This window comes from Brassica napus, chromosome A1 (genome assembly GCF_020379485.1).
Source record: "Brassica napus cultivar Da-Ae chromosome A1, Da-Ae, whole genome shotgun sequence".
Lineage (NCBI taxonomy): Eukaryota > Viridiplantae > Streptophyta > Magnoliopsida > Brassicales > Brassicaceae > Brassica > Brassica napus.
Window position 1 is genome coordinate 13841654 of NC_063434.1, and position 16337 is coordinate 13857990.

Genomic DNA, 16337 nt, shown 5'->3' on the forward strand with positions numbered 1-16337 from the left:
ATAATTAATATTTTAAAATAAATAAATTTTATTCGGAATATTTAATTGTACATATTTCTGTTCAGTTGAAATATTTAGATATGAAAAGGCTTGAACCAAATATTTTAATTATATAGTTATAAAGGAAAAATGTGAAAAGAAACGCACATTTGCATAATACCGCAGTATAATTGTAGCGTAAACTACTGTTGGGGTGGTATTGTATAGGTGAACAAACAAAAAAAAATTGGATTTGTTAAGTGCATTATTTTAAGAATTCCGTTCTGCTTTTTTACTGTTTTGTGATTGGTGACTTTTTCAATTTTCATTCCACGTACACAAATACGCACAACTTTTCATTCACCAATTGCAACCTCAAGATCTGGACCAGATATAGAAAATGTATTCTCTCCGTTCTAGAAAGTAAGATTTTCTAGATTTTTTTTTTTGTTTCACAAAGATAGATTTTTTATATTTTTAAGATATTTTTGTATACTTTTAAGAAACATTAATTACAAATATTTGAATTGATTAGATTAAATTGATAGAGAGTAATTGGAAAGTGTATAGAAAATTAAATAATAAATTAAACTGTAAATATTTATTATCTATACTATACTAAAAGGGGAATAAGATCATCATTTAGCATGTCTACGTAAAATGAAAAAATCGACCAATAGGAAAACTCAATTTTGACACGTCCTCTAAAAACATTAGAACGGAGTCTAATCTACTGAACTTCCAAAATGTATATTGGGTCATCTAATTTAAAGCCCACAGCCCTTCAAACAGCTTTGACTCTTCCACCTCCTTCATCGCTTCAATCTCTTTCATCCGTAACTATCGTAAACCTCCGTTTAGGTTTAGTTAACACCACCCACTACTCCTCATTCAATTCCATCCTTTAATCATATCTTCATGAGAGAACCTATATCCTTTCACCTCCCTTTGCTTCTCATGTTTTATAAACCTCTTCCTCGAGTCTCACCTTGATCCAATTTTTATAACCTCCATTCAACCAAATCAAACAATAGCAGTGAAATCTGATCAAATCTCCGGCAAGTTTCCAGTGGCCCCACATTTTAACATCTCACGTACTCAAAGGTTCTTCTCTACTCTCTGTTATATTGTTTGGCTAACTTTTTCAATTGTTATTGGGATCTCACATGGTTTGTTAAATTAAATTACCTTTTCTGCTTATTTCCTTTAGTTATGAGCTGGAAAGCCGAAAGCCCTTGAATGATGTCCTCCCCTGCTAAGTTCTGATGCGGCCAAGTTCTCGAAGAAAGATCTCACTATCTCAGGCCCTCCGCATGATTACTTTTACCGGGTAATATAGGTGCTTCCCTTTTCTCTTTGCTATGGATGTATGAGTCTTAGATGAATTATGTTATCTTGACTGTCTCTATCTCACACTTTATATATTGGGATTGGTTATAAGTTTCAGAAGAAAAAAACGTCAAATTGGTTTTGTATTAATTGTTTCATGATTCGAGGCTAACGTATAAGCCGAAGTACAAATTGATATTCTCATCAATAAATATGCATCTATGCAGGTTTCTTTATACGAAATACAAGAGCAGTCTAGATTTTATCTATCTTATGGATTTTCACTTAGGGTGGACGGTCTCAATTTCTTTGAATAGGGTAAACATATTCTTTACGTGTCTTTTAAACAAGCATCTGGTCATTCAACTACATGTCAAGTTTTCACTTAGGGTGGACATTCTACTTTCTGGATGCGTCATCCTCCGCTGATTTTTTGGAGCGATGAATAATTGGGATGATACATTTGTTCCAGAGACCAGTTTCTGAAGAGAAAACTAACAAAGGAATGGAATTGATCGAATGATGCACACGAGCAGCTTGGGAGAAGGAAGCATGCATGTTGAACTTCAGATTTTCTGGTAATCAACTTCTGAGATTTTTTCTGCCCTCCCTTTTCAATTTCAGCAGTCCATGATCAATTTACATCTTCTCTGCATATTCTTTAATCCTACTGTTTACTGATGGAATTTGAGATTAGATTTGAATGAAATTTTGTATGTGCTGGAGACTTTTATGCTACCATTTTGCAGAAGATTCAGTATAGGATGAGTGCCCTCCACTTCTGTTTCTACCTTATATTGAATAATATTTAAGCTATAAAAAATATCTTCAGCTGACAGCTAAACTGCTTTTACAAAGTGTCAGTTTGGATCATAATTTGTTTGTTTGACAATAAAATTATATGGTATGCGTGTTAAATAAATAGCTTCCGAAATTTATGATTAACATTACTAATAAAAACCTCATTTTCAATACATGTTGCATTAGATGGAGTTCAGAGTACTTTAAAAAAGGATGGCAGTAACTTAATTCCTCTCTGCGAGCAAAGAGCATCAAAGTTAGAAAACTCTGAGGTAACTTTTTAACGGTTGTATTTATATCTCTTCAAAAAACAAAAAAAATGTTCATAGATAGATGTTGGAAGATATATAGTAGGATCCTATATTTAGTCTTTAGGTAGCTCTGGAAATCTAGAAGAGATTGTGCTATGATGTCTGCACTAAAGATGAATTTGCAATAATTGGAATGCAGGATGTACGAACTTCTGTGTACAGTAAGGTCATATTTCAAACAAATCTATGACTGGAGTTTGTCGTCAGAGCTACCGAGTTTCTAATCTTCCTGGTATTTTTATTGTATAGGCACTAGGCAGAGATAATATTTTTACCATAATTTTTGTCGCCAGACCAATTCGTTTAAGGAGGAGATTTAGATTCTATATGGAACCGTAACGAAAACTCAGCATCGCGTCTTTAACTGTTATCATTTTTATTCAAAACGTCGTAGCCTTTTTGTGACTAACAAATAGACAAGCCAAGCAGTTCAACTTCCAAGGTCTAAAATAAAACAGCTCATTAGTCATTAGTTTCTTCGTACTGATTTTATGGCGGAAAATATAAAATGTTATGATCATATTTTTGATTAGTTTATTTATCCATTGTCATAGTTTAATCTCTTAGTTCAATTTTGTATAACACTACAATTCATGGACTGTTTAGTTGCAGTTCGATAAAACTGAACAAGTTATTCTTTCATGCCTATTTGTCTATTATTTATATGATATTTAGTGTGGCTTACTGCGTTTGTATGCACTTATTTATAAACTTCTGTTTCCGTAATCGTTCAATGGTTACCAGAGGCTTTTATACCTACAACTTTTCTGGTCAAATATTTTAATAGTTCGGTTAACAATTTGACCATCTGTGGTTAACAATATTTGAGAACAGCAAACCTTTCTCATTAAAAACCCTTACGATTACTAGAATAACTTCGAACGCTTTAAACGCAGCCTCCAGTAAAGAATCAAAGAAACCTTATATTAATGGAACTAGACTTTCAATCAGTATATTTTTTCACTTAATTTAACATTCTAGACTTTATGTATTTTCACGACAAATTTTGTTGAACATTATAAAATACACGTAAGAAAATTATTGGAAAAAATATTTAAGACATTATCCACGCGTAGCGTGGACAAAAGATCTAGTATTCTTAATAAGCGTGAAATTTCTAAAAAAAATTACTTTCAGAAACAGAGGAATTAGTAAATATGGAACTGAAAAGCCAGTTAATTATTTTCACACTACATACGAGACAAATCCTCTCATACCCCTATATCTCATAACACAATCTCAAAAGGACCCTTTTGTTCTTTTAATTTTATATGTCAAACGAAAAATCATAAAATTAAAATGGAAACGTTAATATTTTTTATTTGATTTATAGAATTTGATAAAAATATTTCAAAATCCAAAAACGTTGTTTTCCATATTTTCAAAAAAATCATTAAAATATGATTAAAAACGATTTTAAAATATTTTTTTCTGAATTTGAAAGGTATAGAATTTAAATATTTGCCCATGGGTTCACTAATCCATTGGGGGGGGGGGGGGGGGTTAGGGTTTAGTTTTGATGACCGGGAAGGATTTGATTTGGGAGTTTGGATTTTGATCAAAAAAAGAATTATGAAATAGGGGTATAGGAGACTCTAGGAACCCATAGGAGATTTGACATTTCACATTTGGGGCACGCAAGAAGTTGGCTCCACTACATACACTGAGATATATAAATTAAACAAAATAAAATATTATTGAAGCCTACAACCCGTAATTGATTTTAGAGATCAATCAAGCAATAATGTAAAGAGATGGCCAGAGATTCCGTTTGATGAAGTGTATTAATCAGGCCGGAAAAGATGATACAAGTTTTTATTCTTGAAAAACAAAGAACATGTAGTCAACAATCTAAAATATGGTAGTCGTTATCTCTCTTATCCCTCTTATAATATCTCCCTTTATAAAAAATCATTTCATTTTCCTTTTTCCAATTATCCTTTTTTGTCACAAAATACTTTAAAATAGAGCCTAGAGGCCCAGTCCAAAAGGGGTCCATTACAAACTTGAGTTTATGGGGACGACTTTAGCTAAATCGTTTGCCTCCTCGTTGTTCTCCCTAGGAATATGAAAAAAAAAAAGCGATCGAAACAAATACAAAAGACAAATCATGGATGTCTTTGATGATTCCCAACAATTCCTTCCTCTGTGTCTTGTTGTTGAGTACTCCAATGAGCGCTAAGTTGTCAGAGCAGACCCAGAGATTCGAGATCCCTTGATTTGCATCCATGTAAAGTCCTTCCTTAATCGCCAGAGCTTCAGCGACCAATGGTGAATCGACATAGTTGTGGACTGATGATCCTTCCCTCACAGAAGTACTCGATGCTTTGATTATTATCCAAGCTAGGCCTGACTTGTATCGAGTCGCGTCCCATGAAGCATCCGTCTTGCAGGTGGCGATCTGAAGATTGGGCTGAATTGATTCCCTGATTTTATTGATTTGTGTTCCGGAATGAGTCTTTTGGCCTTTAGAGACCGGCGATTGTGTCTCATTCCATTACCTTGCTAACGCTAATCCTTTTTTTCTGTATCTTCATGTTTTTCACTTTTCCCTTCAAAGATGAGTGTGTTTCGGTCCTTCTAAATAGACCAGAATACCCAGGGGAGAATGGTGTTTGATACATCAGTGGGGGGGGGGGGGGGGGGGGGGGGGAGGGAAGGCAGGTTGCTGAGCACTAATTTACCTAAGAAGGCCTCCTTAACTTAAGTAAGTGCATGTCTTTTCTTTTGAAGGTTGGGGAACATACCGATGAAGATTATCTCTACCATACTACTACTAGGCAATATAGATGAACAATCCATGCCCACCCCGCCTCAGATCAGTAGGAGCCAGACACTGCATGGCTCATCCATCAGGTAAAGAAAGGCCAACAATAGAATACATGTTATTTATGGCTGTTTGTTGTGGGAAGAGTTTCATCAAGAGAACAAGGAAATAAGGTATCTGCAGAAATAAGAGTTTGCGGGTGTAGAAAGAATAAGGGAATCAATGTTGTCTATCGGAGCAACTGGTTGGGCTACTCCGTGTTTGAGGAGTTATTTTCTTGATTCTTTATCTTCGATATCTGCTCTAGAAATAGTTTCAGTGCAAACTCTTCTCATACTATCAAACCGGAATAACTCGATTGTGAGGAGAGGTTTAAATAACTCGTGGAACCTTATACTCTCCTTTATCACTTATCAGTATCATTTCGCTGGACCTGTTCTTTCTAAGAGATATGGGCTACATTTTCTATTCATGCCGCTTTCTTTTGTTGTATCGCTAAATAAGCAGGCTTCCGTCAAGCGGGGTCAGTCAAAGGGAAAGAAGAAGAGTGAGCGAGAAAGCACTGAGCTTACTCTTTAAGAATTGATTACTGTTGATGGCGGGGAACGGAAACCTTTCCTTTTCTAGTTGTGAAACTAACTCCATTATTTTATTAAGTGACAATAATTATAATACATTTTTTATTATTTTGATTTAAGCTATTATTTTATTCACAAAAATATGTCTTTGAATTATGTATTTGGCTACGTAATTTTTCACTGATTGAAACTAAAATAAAAATAAAAATTTAGTAAAACAAACTAAACTGAACGCTTAAGAATATGCAAAACCCAATTATTTTATATTTTTGATTTTATAATTGGCGCAAAGTTAATGTTTATTAACTAATAAATAAAAATCTGCACTATTATTATTATGGTAATATAATTAATAATATGATGTATTGTTAAGGCAATATAATTAATGAAATTGTTAAACTGAGTGAAATATAGAAAGACAATTAATGTAATTATATTAATAAAATTACTAAAAGTACACTATCCATGTTTCCAAACAATTCTCATTTATATTGTTATCCATGTTTCCACACAATTATCGTTTATATTGTAATTCATGTTTCCAAACAGTACGAAATGTACTTCAGTTTTAATAATATTAGATATAATGCACCAACACTACTTCAGAAACGTGTCTAGATTTACAATCATTCGTGTACCAAGGTTGCGTAATCAATCAATTGGTAAGCATGTTTTTTCGTGTGGACGACAATATTCTGGTTAAGACATGAGCATTCGAGTAGAGTGAGTTGTCTTTGAAGTTGATAGTTTGGTGCTTGCTTATATAATGTGTGGTTTTTTGGTGTGTAAGGCTCTAATCTCCTTGTCTTGGAGTGCCATGTGCCTTTTAAAACACACAGTGCTTTTCATTTGAATGAACTGAAGAGTTTTTTTTTAAATGACATGGGTAATAGGCGGTCCTTCTTATAGTAAAATAGGCACACCATAGATAGAGTAAGTTTGATTTGGAACTTACTATTATTGCATATCCTGGTCCAACATTTGGAGACCTTATGCTAAGTCGGGTATAACAGATGAAATGCTAGATAGTTTGATAACTGGGAATGACTTCTAAATGGACTGCCTCACCTAACCGAGATTGAAAACTTGCCCCGTGACAAGAGTTCGAAGAAGTCATCAAGAGCTGAGATAGAGAACTCCAGATGCAAGAGGAAATCGCAAAATCACGGGTGGATGAAACATGTAGAGCCTATGGAACCTGGAGAAGAAAATGCAGCATTTATGGGGTGTGGATTGTACTTGGGAAAGGAGAGTTCCGTGTGTATTTTTAGATTTGTGTGTTATTATGTACATGTAAGGCTTTCTTTCAACGATGTGATACTTGCGACCAAGAGTGTAAAGCCGCCTTGGATCTTTGAGCAACTTTTGTTCTGGAACACATGTATCTTTCATGCACCTTATGCAGAGAAACATGGCAAATTGTAAACACAAAACACATTACAAGGAAGCAAGAGTAAGCGAACTAAACATATCTCTATAATATTACTAGGTTCGGCCCACCCTACGGGCGGGATATTAGTTAATTTGATATTCACTAAATGCTCGAGTTGAAATTTGTTTTAAGATTCAAGAATTTGGTTATCTGTTATGTCTTACTTATTAGTATGCGGTGGTATAGTTATTTTTCGATTATTCTTGCTTTGGTATTGTATCAAATTAACTAATTGTCCAACTCATAATTATAGATGTACAAATGTGGATTTGTGATAAAGTTTGATGACAATACTGTTTTTTCTTTTAATTCTTATTCATAGTGGAGTGTGCATGTGTCACAAAGAGGCCTATAATAACTTTTATGTTTTTGTATATGGATTTTAAACATATATTATTTTGTATAATGCATACTTGCTCTACAACATTTGCTTGTAGACTAAAAAAATTGTTTTCTACATTTTTAAAAGAGAAAATATTTAGTCTAGAATATAACATGGACATATGTATTGACTATATATAGAAGTTGGGTGTTATTTTAAAATGACATATGTATAGAGATTTTTCAACCATTACTTCACTGGCACAAAACATTTATAACTGTAAATACCTTCTTTTAAAAGCAAAACTAATAAAAGCGTGTACAACAAATGTATTTTGATATATATTATATGCATCAAGTTATAAAGGTTGGAAACATTGCAAAACTGTTTAGAGCAAAGTTTTTAACTTCATGATTTTCATCTTGACGTCAGTTCAGTGTCGGTCCTGGCCACAAGCAGAAGAAGCATGAGCTTCCAGCTGACACGATAATAAGTATTTTCGCAGCCACATATTTATAAAAAGTGACTTTAGCCTAGTGGTTCTAAGAAAAATTGCCAGTGCTAGAGGTGCTGGGTTCAATTACCCTTAACTGCATTCATTTATATTGGCCCTAAATATAAAATGGGACACGTGTCACTCCCAGAACGCACGAATTGATGATGTGGCTTCACGGGAGAGAGGCGAACATTTCTTTATATATATAGACTAGGATCGGCCCACCCGTAGGGCGGGATATATTTCACTTGTGATCTAGATTATTATTATTTTTGTATGATTTGTGGTTTGTCTTATAGGTTTGCATTTGCAAACATGTGTATAATAATGATTTTTGTCTTTTTGAAAGTTTTAGCTGAGGAAGGATTATAAGTAATAAAATATATTTTGCTTGTTTAGAAAAGTTATTTCTGTCGTCCAAAAAATTAATTTTACAATAGTATATATTAGTTAAATTTTATCTACTTTTTTGTCAACAAATTTTATCTACTTAATTAAATTTTATCTACTTAATTAAATTATTTGTAATTCAATGAAAACATCAGAAAACTGAAATTAAAAAAAAAAAAGAAAGATGAATTCATTTTTTAAAAGATGACTTTTTTTATGTTTGTATGAAAGTTATATATATAATAGTTATTTTATTATTATTTTATCGAATTAAGTTATATTTTACATATGTCTAGTTCAAGACCAGTAAAATTTATTAATTATGTATTTATTCATCTGCGAGTAATAATTTATAGATTTTCACCTATATGTATTATTATGTTATTACTATTTTGTGTTGATATAATGAATCTCCATGTTATCGGTTAAATAGTTATATTGCCCGGCATTATCGACTAAAGGAAGAACTTCATTGATTGTACAATTTGTTAAGAAAATATATTTCAAACTGAAGGAACATATAATGGATTACGGACCAGAACTAAATTGTTTCATGTTAAGAACATCTCCAAAATCAATTTCAAAAATTCAAATATGAAATTTTACCTGCTCTAAAAGCAAGTTCAAGACTTTAAATTTTTAAGTTTTGTACGATTCATATTTTAAGTTCTAATATACAAAATTTCATATTTGAAGTTATTTACTTTAAAGTCCTTGAAATTATCTGTTTTTCAAATAACATAGTTAACTTTTATTGTTCTCACTTTAGTCCTTATAATTTTATTCTTATACAATTAAGAACATCTTGCTGTTAACTATAGTATGTGGACTACATCATTATTGAAGGAAAAAAAAATAGAGCTTTGAAACAAACAATGGAGCTCCACTATATTTTGCGAGTTATAATAATATTTCTTGAAAAAAGAGTTCACTTAGTGTACTGGAAGATAATCACTTAATTCTAAAATTCAATAATAATTTTAAATAATCAAAACCCAAATAACCCATAGTTGGAGTGCTCAGTGTTTGCTAGTTTTCTTTGAACTTGGGGCCTTTTTCATCATCAATAGGAGTCTCGGTGGAGGTTATGACTGAATCAGTATGCGTAGGCCATGGGTCTGTGCTGGCTGGACGTCTTTCAATAACTGGAACAGCATCAGATGCCCGTTTGTGTGAACCGAACACTGCGTTTCACCACTGTATTTGGGACCACAGAAAATTTTACAGCAGCCACATCATCAGAAACTCCACAGTTATTCAAATGTGAAGCTTAGTAAATGAACTAAAGCAGAAAGCTAAGTAACAACAAATCTCTTATTTAGTTATTTTCAAATAAAAGACGTTTTGATAAGGTAATTGTGCGCAGCATGAAAAGGAGAGACAACGCAAACAACACATGTATCTGGTCATGCTATTACAGTGATCCTTATGCAGTGAACGTACCTAGGGATGAGTTGAGAACGTAGCTATTAATTTCATATAATGTGACGGATTCAATTTTCTTAACATCACCATACTTGAAAGATGTGGCAGAGGAACCACTCTTTGCTCTACGGAGCCCGCAGTTGGTGTCTTTAATGTGGGAAGTATGTCACCGATATGGCATTGAGGAATACATGACCTGCACAGACAGATTAAGAGAGCATGAAAACTGATGTGTTCCTGTTCTTGTAAATGACATTCTCTCTCACTTCATTCATTCTCTGTCTAAAATGGAAAGAGCCATGGTCCAGACATGCAAAACAGACCTAGTTTACCAGCCATTGTGAACATTTTTGAGCAGGAAAACCTTAGGATCTCAGTCAGCTAAAGCCAAATCTGCCCAAAACCAGAGCAATACGAAACATCAATGGGTTTCAGACTTGATAAGAGTGATCAAGAGTCTTTCTACCTTCATTGTTGTTGCCCACCATGAGATATGCTTATGAAGCTCTGAACTCAAGTTTTCCATCTCAAATTATCAATCTACAGAGGAAGCTCCACCCATACCTAATTAAATAGGCCCACTAAAAAGGATGGAAAATATTATATTCCTGCACGCAAAACAATCTGAGCAGACGATCAAACAACAAAGGATTGAAATATTACATATCGGATTTTTTCCTGAAATCTGAAAATGAAAATAAAAACTGAATCTGATTTAGATAAAAGTTTATATCCGGTCAAGATCATGGTAAAGATCAATTTGTGGCCGGAACCAAAACATCAAACTAACAAAAGGTATAAACAATCCGATTCAGAGGACGAAACGGAAGAGAAGAACACAAAACATTGATTTTCTCTCTCTCTCTCAAAGATGTGTAGAGAGTGAACAGAGAGAGAAAGCTCCCTCCCCCATAAATCAAAATATATTCAGTTGATCTTAAGCAAAGCAAAATTTGCTCAGAACCACTAATGAACATTATGAAAAAAAATATATTGCTGTTAGGAATTGTGAGGATGATGCTACGGATGAAGCTTACCTTTTTATAGAGTGGAGAATCACCGACTGCAAGAGGAATAAGAATCATTGAATGAGGGATCGTGGCTGTAGTGGGTCGAAAGAGTTAAGAAGTCGTTAATGGTGATGAATCAATCAAACTTGTAACGGTTAGGAGGTGAAGAATCGTTAGCGAAACGACATGAACAGTCACGAAGTTTCGACTCACACGACCTTTCAGAACCTCCATTGATGGTAGACAAAATTAGATTATTGGGGCGACGATTAACCCTATACTCGAGAAGGAGATGAACGCAAACAACGGGTCAAGTATTTTATCGGAAAAAGAAATAATGGGCCAAGTTTTTGTTTGTCTCTCAGCCCAATACATATTATTCAAAACCTAGAAATAATCAAACCGTATAAGCCCATAAGAAAATCAAAACTCAGCAAAGCTTTTTCATTTACGATACACGTGTCGCGCCATCAGGAGTCGAATTTCTGACGTGGCATCCTACGTGGCTTAAGCAGGAGGGAGTAAACTGTTCTTTATATAATAAGATTTGAGCAGTCAGTTTTTTATGTGTCGCGCTCATGTTAGCTTTCACGGTGGTTTATTACACTTACACCCTTAATAAATTAAAAATATTGTTAGTGATTTCTATTTTTTTTTATTATTAGTGATTTCCATTAATAACAATCTATGTTTCCTTTTTCTTAATAAAACTGTAATTAACTTTTTAATATAATTTTCCTTTTTATTAAAACACATAAATAATAAAAAGAATTTTTTTATAAAATATAAACATAAAAATTTATACAAAAACAAATTTAGTTTTTTTATTCTTTATGTTTCCTACAACAAAAAATAAAAAAATTCAATAACTTTTAAAAATTTACTCATAAATATATATAAAAATAACTTCACAAAAACTTAAAAACAAAATAATTCAGATATGTTTTTCTAAAAGATAATAATATTTATTATAAATATCTTTTGATCTAATAATTAATAAAAAATAATTTGGAACAACATAAATGATTATTTAATATCTTATGTTTTCCGAAAATTAGTATATCTTATGATTATTTTAAAACCAAATAAATATGTTATAACGTGAGGCTACAACAATATAAATAGAATTTCTTATTTATCAATATATTTTTGATTGAATGATTAGAATTTTCATAATAAAATTTATTAACACTTCAATTTTTTAATTTTATGGAAAACAGCATATATCAAATTATACATAATCTTACAAAATATATTTTTCATCCTAAAATAAAAGCAAAAACAATTGTGATCAGAAAATCGATACAATTCAATATACTAAATTATGAAAAATCAAATCAAACCATTATTAAGATTTAGTGTGTAGTAGTGTTCTGCTGTATGAATTTTCAAAATATTACAAGTTATGTTTATTAATGCAATTCTGATTTAATATTAATGTTTCCTATTTTCTAAAACAATATATACCCATTGTTACAAAAAACACCAATATATTTACAAATATAAGAAAATGAACTTAACTACATGAAATTAAGAAAATAATAGTCCAATTTTAATATAATTAAAAATCATTGTTTAATTTAAAATAATAGATATAATTTAACACAAAAAAATATATTTAAAATTATACAATATATTATATGTGAAATCATATATCTAATTAAGATGAGAACATAATAATACATAACAAACTGACTTTTCAAATAATATTATAAATATTAGAAATTAACTTAAAAGTTATAAATAAAGATTTTTTTTATCAATTGTTTTCATAAAACCTTAACATAAATGTTTGTATATGTGCATGAGCACAGGAAAATCACCTAGTTTGTAAGTAAAAGAAAAAGTTTAGTCAATAGTGAACCAAAAGCCATAAGATGTCCCAAAAGAGCAGGAAAAACATATTAAGGATATTTCCAGACCGTACCTGTGAGAATGTTGTAAGCTATCTTTGAAAGTTTCAAAAAGACAAGAACATATTTCCAAAAATACTTTAGATTCAACATTTGGAATGACTTAGGTCATTTGATGTATTTAGACACACTTGAAGCAAAACAGAGTTGATCACATCCGACACCTGACAGCTAAACTCAATGACATACACCACGCAGGCGCAATAGCAAAACACGTTACTCTCTTTCTATCAATATTCCCCAACCTATCCGGATGACGAACCACTTACAAAGCCAACATTGTAGCTACACCAGACCCGAGAGAATGTCCAGCAAGTAAAACTCGGATACTTCACCACCAATTCTTTCAAAACTTTACATTCCTCATCTTCAACAGCCCGTTGTGCACATACCCGACCACCATCAAACTTCATTTCCCTAAGCTTGTTATCTAAAAGCACAGCATATTCGCAACTCAGCCCCGGATGGCAACAACGACATCTTTATGATCAAGATATAGTATATACGCTGGAGCATGACCCTGAGTGTCTTGATAAGTCTTCTTTAGAAACAAGCAATCTTGTTTCATGATCATAAACAAGATTGCTTGATATGGGATTGCTTGTTTATCCCATATCCATATCCTTGTGGAGGCTCCCATAGAGGAATTTGGATGTCACCTTCGTAAATAGATAAGATGCAGCGGCAAAAGGCAGAAACTCTCCGACAATCTTGACTGTCCTGACCAGCAGTGTAAAGATAGCGTTTGTAATCTCAACGTGCACAGCCAAGAGAGTAACAACATTCTAGAAGAGGGCAACAACCACATAGAATCGACATGAACAGGTTGGACTCACTCATACCATCATCATATAGCTATGAAACAAAGGTATAAACTTTAATTTTCAATCCGAGAAATTTTGTAACTTTAGTATACACTGAACTAAAAATTACAAAAAGTAACCAAACTTTGTTTTTTAAGAACAAAATTATCCACTATGAACTTGCTCGTCTCTGATTGTTCTTTTTTTTAGTTTGTTTCTTTTATCCCATCTTGGTGAGAGCAATTTGGTCAAGGTGCAATTATTGTGTGTTGCCTTAAGTGTTTGTACTTCTGTTCCACGTTGAACAGTCTCCAGCTTTCTCCAAAGTCTTTAGACAAGACCAGCTTCAGAGCTTCCACCCCTTCTGCTAAAGCTCCATCAATCTTTTCCCACAAACACACAGAGATGCAAAAAAAAATAAAAATAAAGAGAGAGATCATTTCCTAGTGTTTGATTTAAACACACATAAATGCTCAAAAAGACTTTTACCCGTTCACGAGCTAGCATGCTGAACTTCTGCAACAAGAACGCCTTTGGATCCATTTGTCCAGGAGGCTTCCCAATTCCTTTTAACATTAATTAGTAGATGATAAGAACAACAAGAGCTAGATTTAGAACCCAAATATCAGAGAAATAATGTTAAGTTACAAGAGAGGGTCCAAACTAACCGATTCGTAGCCTTGCAAATTCCTTATTGCCTCGGAAATGGTGCATTACTGACTTTAACCTGAGAAGAACACAAGCAAGTATACACAATAACAGTTTTCAATAGATTGATTCACATATTATAATGGTCTAAGTTAAGCAAGTTACTGATGAACTCTGTTTTACACATGGCCCACAGCCTATATAAAATAAAAATGTACCCGTTGTGACATCCATGGCCTCCTTTTTCTTGAAGGCGAAGAACACCACATGGCAATTGTGTGTCATCGTGCACCTACATCACCACAGCAACAATGAAATTAAGTGTCTTATGCTGCTAAGGAGATTGTAAGAATGGGTAGGGGCCGCTTGAGAGACAGAAAGAGTATTAGGATTTACCACAAGCACACGATTGAGAGGTAACTTGTAATAAGCCGCGAGAGGTCCACTCTGATCAGTTTCAGGAGAGGTGGAGTTAGTAAGAAAAGCAATAGATTCTTATGACCCATACATCTCTTTCACACATGAAAGCTTCTTATCGACCTCTAACATGTCTATAGAGAAAACCTAACCTTGGTTAATGGATGAAACACATTCAAGAATATATGTTTTGGTACAACAAGAGACCACTTTAAATCATTCAGGTTTCATCTACTTTTCTACTCAACCTGGATCTCACAAATTTGATATGCTGCCAAGATGCAATAGTTTACACATGAATAATAGGAGAAGCAAAATTTACTGATTCACCGCTCAAGTTCATGTAAGTTTGCGGCTTTGCCAGGATAACAGGGACATCGCCCACGAAACCTGACAGAAGGACAAGACAAAATTAGAAGAAGCCCTCCTTAATGCAAACATCAAACTAACAGAGTTATTTGTTCATACATGTTATGGATAATACCTTGTCCCATTATAGCCTTGAAATTTAGCAGGTTCATCTGAATCCCCACTGACTCAGCAAAAACATCTATCATCTCGAACCCAATCTGCAACATAGTAGCCAAACAAGAGCAGACATCTTGAGAATCAACGCAGGCAGATCCAAGTTGTTTTAATAACTTTAAGGACTAAAGAAGTGTGGGTACATTGTGTCTAGTGCCATTGTATTTGTCGCCAGGATTTCCCAATCCAAGAAAGAGCCATGGCTGCTGATGAACAGAAGTGCAGTAGCAACGCCTTGACAACTTGCCAAGCATCATTATCTCAAAGTTGAAATCTTCTCCAAGTTTAATAAATCCCTACACCTTTATTTCCAACAGCACGCAATCTGAAAAGAGAAACAAATTAGTGTTTTTTTTTTTTTAAATACTTTGAATTTGATTGATCTGTGTAAATATCAATGTTGAGCTATTTACTTATTTAATGTACTTACATGGAACCATTCACATCCACAACGAAACAACAGAATCAGTATACTTGTGGCATAGTAAAGAAGCTAAAACTTAGTCGCGGTTCATTTCAAACAACCAACAAACTAATCATCAGCAAGAGTGGTAATCATAATATTCAAATCAAACCAAAAAAAAAAAGCATTAAGCAGGTCAAGAGAAACATAATAGTGCAAAACAAAGACACTTCTGATACAGCAAATAGCTAAATGATAGAACAAGCGAAAACAGAAACTAGTTACATGGCAAGGATTTGGAGACCACAACCATAGTAAAGTGAGACTTCAAGAGTTAGCAACCAATCTCAAATCTCAGGAATATATCTCTATTGAACATAAATAAGGAATCAAATTGTATTTTGCAGTGGTCGAACATTTGAAAGAAACTTCAAAGGGCGATTACTTTGATTAATAAGCCAAAACAGACCACAACAAATCAAACAATTGGATTATCAAAGAGATGATGATGATTCCGACAAACATAAAAACTAAGAAACATTACCATTGTTGTTCCATTTTCGTTGATAAATCATTCACTTGATTAGTTAGTTGTTCAGCGAAGTCACAAAAACCTTTAGGAAGAGGAGGAACCAAGAGAAAGAAGGTGGTTAATGGGCTATTATTGCGGTTTCCTTTGGTTTAAAATTGAACCAAAAAGGCTTTCTTTCTTTAATGGGCTTTTAATGCATCCCAGCTCGTTGAAGAAAAGGCCCAACAGATAGCCATTAGGGTTTTAGGTATTTATA

At 33.3% G+C, this 16337-nt stretch overlaps 1 protein-coding gene and 2 long non-coding RNA genes across 14 annotated transcripts; 1 reads left to right on the top strand and 2 right to left on the bottom strand.

Annotated features, from left to right (window-relative positions):
* Positions 1 to 629: 629 nt before the first annotated feature.
* Positions 630 to 3062, top strand: LOC106447813. Of its 11 annotated transcripts, none has more exons than XR_001289022.3 (6): positions 636 to 1083; positions 1190 to 1318; positions 1536 to 1626; positions 1698 to 1886; positions 2296 to 2381; positions 2560 to 3062. It is a non-coding gene; the product is annotated as an uncharacterized LOC106447813 (long non-coding RNA). The 11 variants fall into 11 exon arrangements; XR_001289020.3 differs by having other exon boundaries at positions 637 to 1083; positions 1190 to 1309; XR_002664457.2 differs by having other exon boundaries at positions 644 to 1083; positions 1788 to 1886.
* Positions 3063 to 9271: 6209 nt separating this feature from the next.
* Positions 9272 to 11115, bottom strand: LOC106447848. The gene is made up of 3 exons (XR_001289029.3): positions 10297 to 11115; positions 10154 to 10223; positions 9272 to 10026 (listed from the first exon to the last, which is right to left on the bottom strand). It is a non-coding gene; the product is annotated as an uncharacterized LOC106447848 (long non-coding RNA).
* A 2490-nt stretch (positions 11116 to 13605) lies between these two features.
* On the bottom strand, positions 13606 to 16203 carry LOC111197783 (peptidyl-tRNA hydrolase, mitochondrial). Of its 2 annotated transcripts, none has more exons than XM_022719208.2 (9): positions 16094 to 16203; positions 15290 to 15471; positions 15106 to 15190; positions 14944 to 15011; positions 14601 to 14651; positions 14423 to 14496; positions 14225 to 14283; positions 14046 to 14122; positions 13606 to 13939 (listed from the first exon to the last, which is right to left on the bottom strand). In XM_022719208.2, exons 2-9 carry the CDS (start codon positions 15401 to 15403, stop codon positions 13805 to 13807), a joined length of 663 nt encoding a protein of 220 aa, XP_022574929.1. In that variant the 5' UTR covers positions 15404 to 15471; positions 16094 to 16203; the 3' UTR covers positions 13606 to 13804. The 2 variants fall into 2 exon arrangements, with proteins under 2 accessions (XP_022574929.1, XP_048632782.1); XM_048776825.1 differs by lacking the exon at positions 16094 to 16203 and adding an exon at positions 15577 to 16034.
* Between the last annotated feature and the right edge of the window lie 134 nt (positions 16204 to 16337).

Excerpts from the sequence above, each read along its gene's own strand:
- LOC111197783 (XM_022719208.2), bottom strand. The coding sequence starts at position 15,403 with ATGATGCTTGGCAAGTTGTCAAGGCGTTGCTACTGCACTTCTGTTCAT. Across the intron at positions 15,191-15,289 it reads ACAATGGCACTAGACACAAT|ATTGGGTTCGAGATGATAGA; the intron begins GTACCCACACTT and ends ACTATGTTGCAG. Across the intron at positions 14,497-14,600 it reads CTCTCAATCGTGTGCTTGTG|GTGCACGATGACACACAATT; the intron begins GTAAATCCTAAT and ends GTGGTGATGTAG.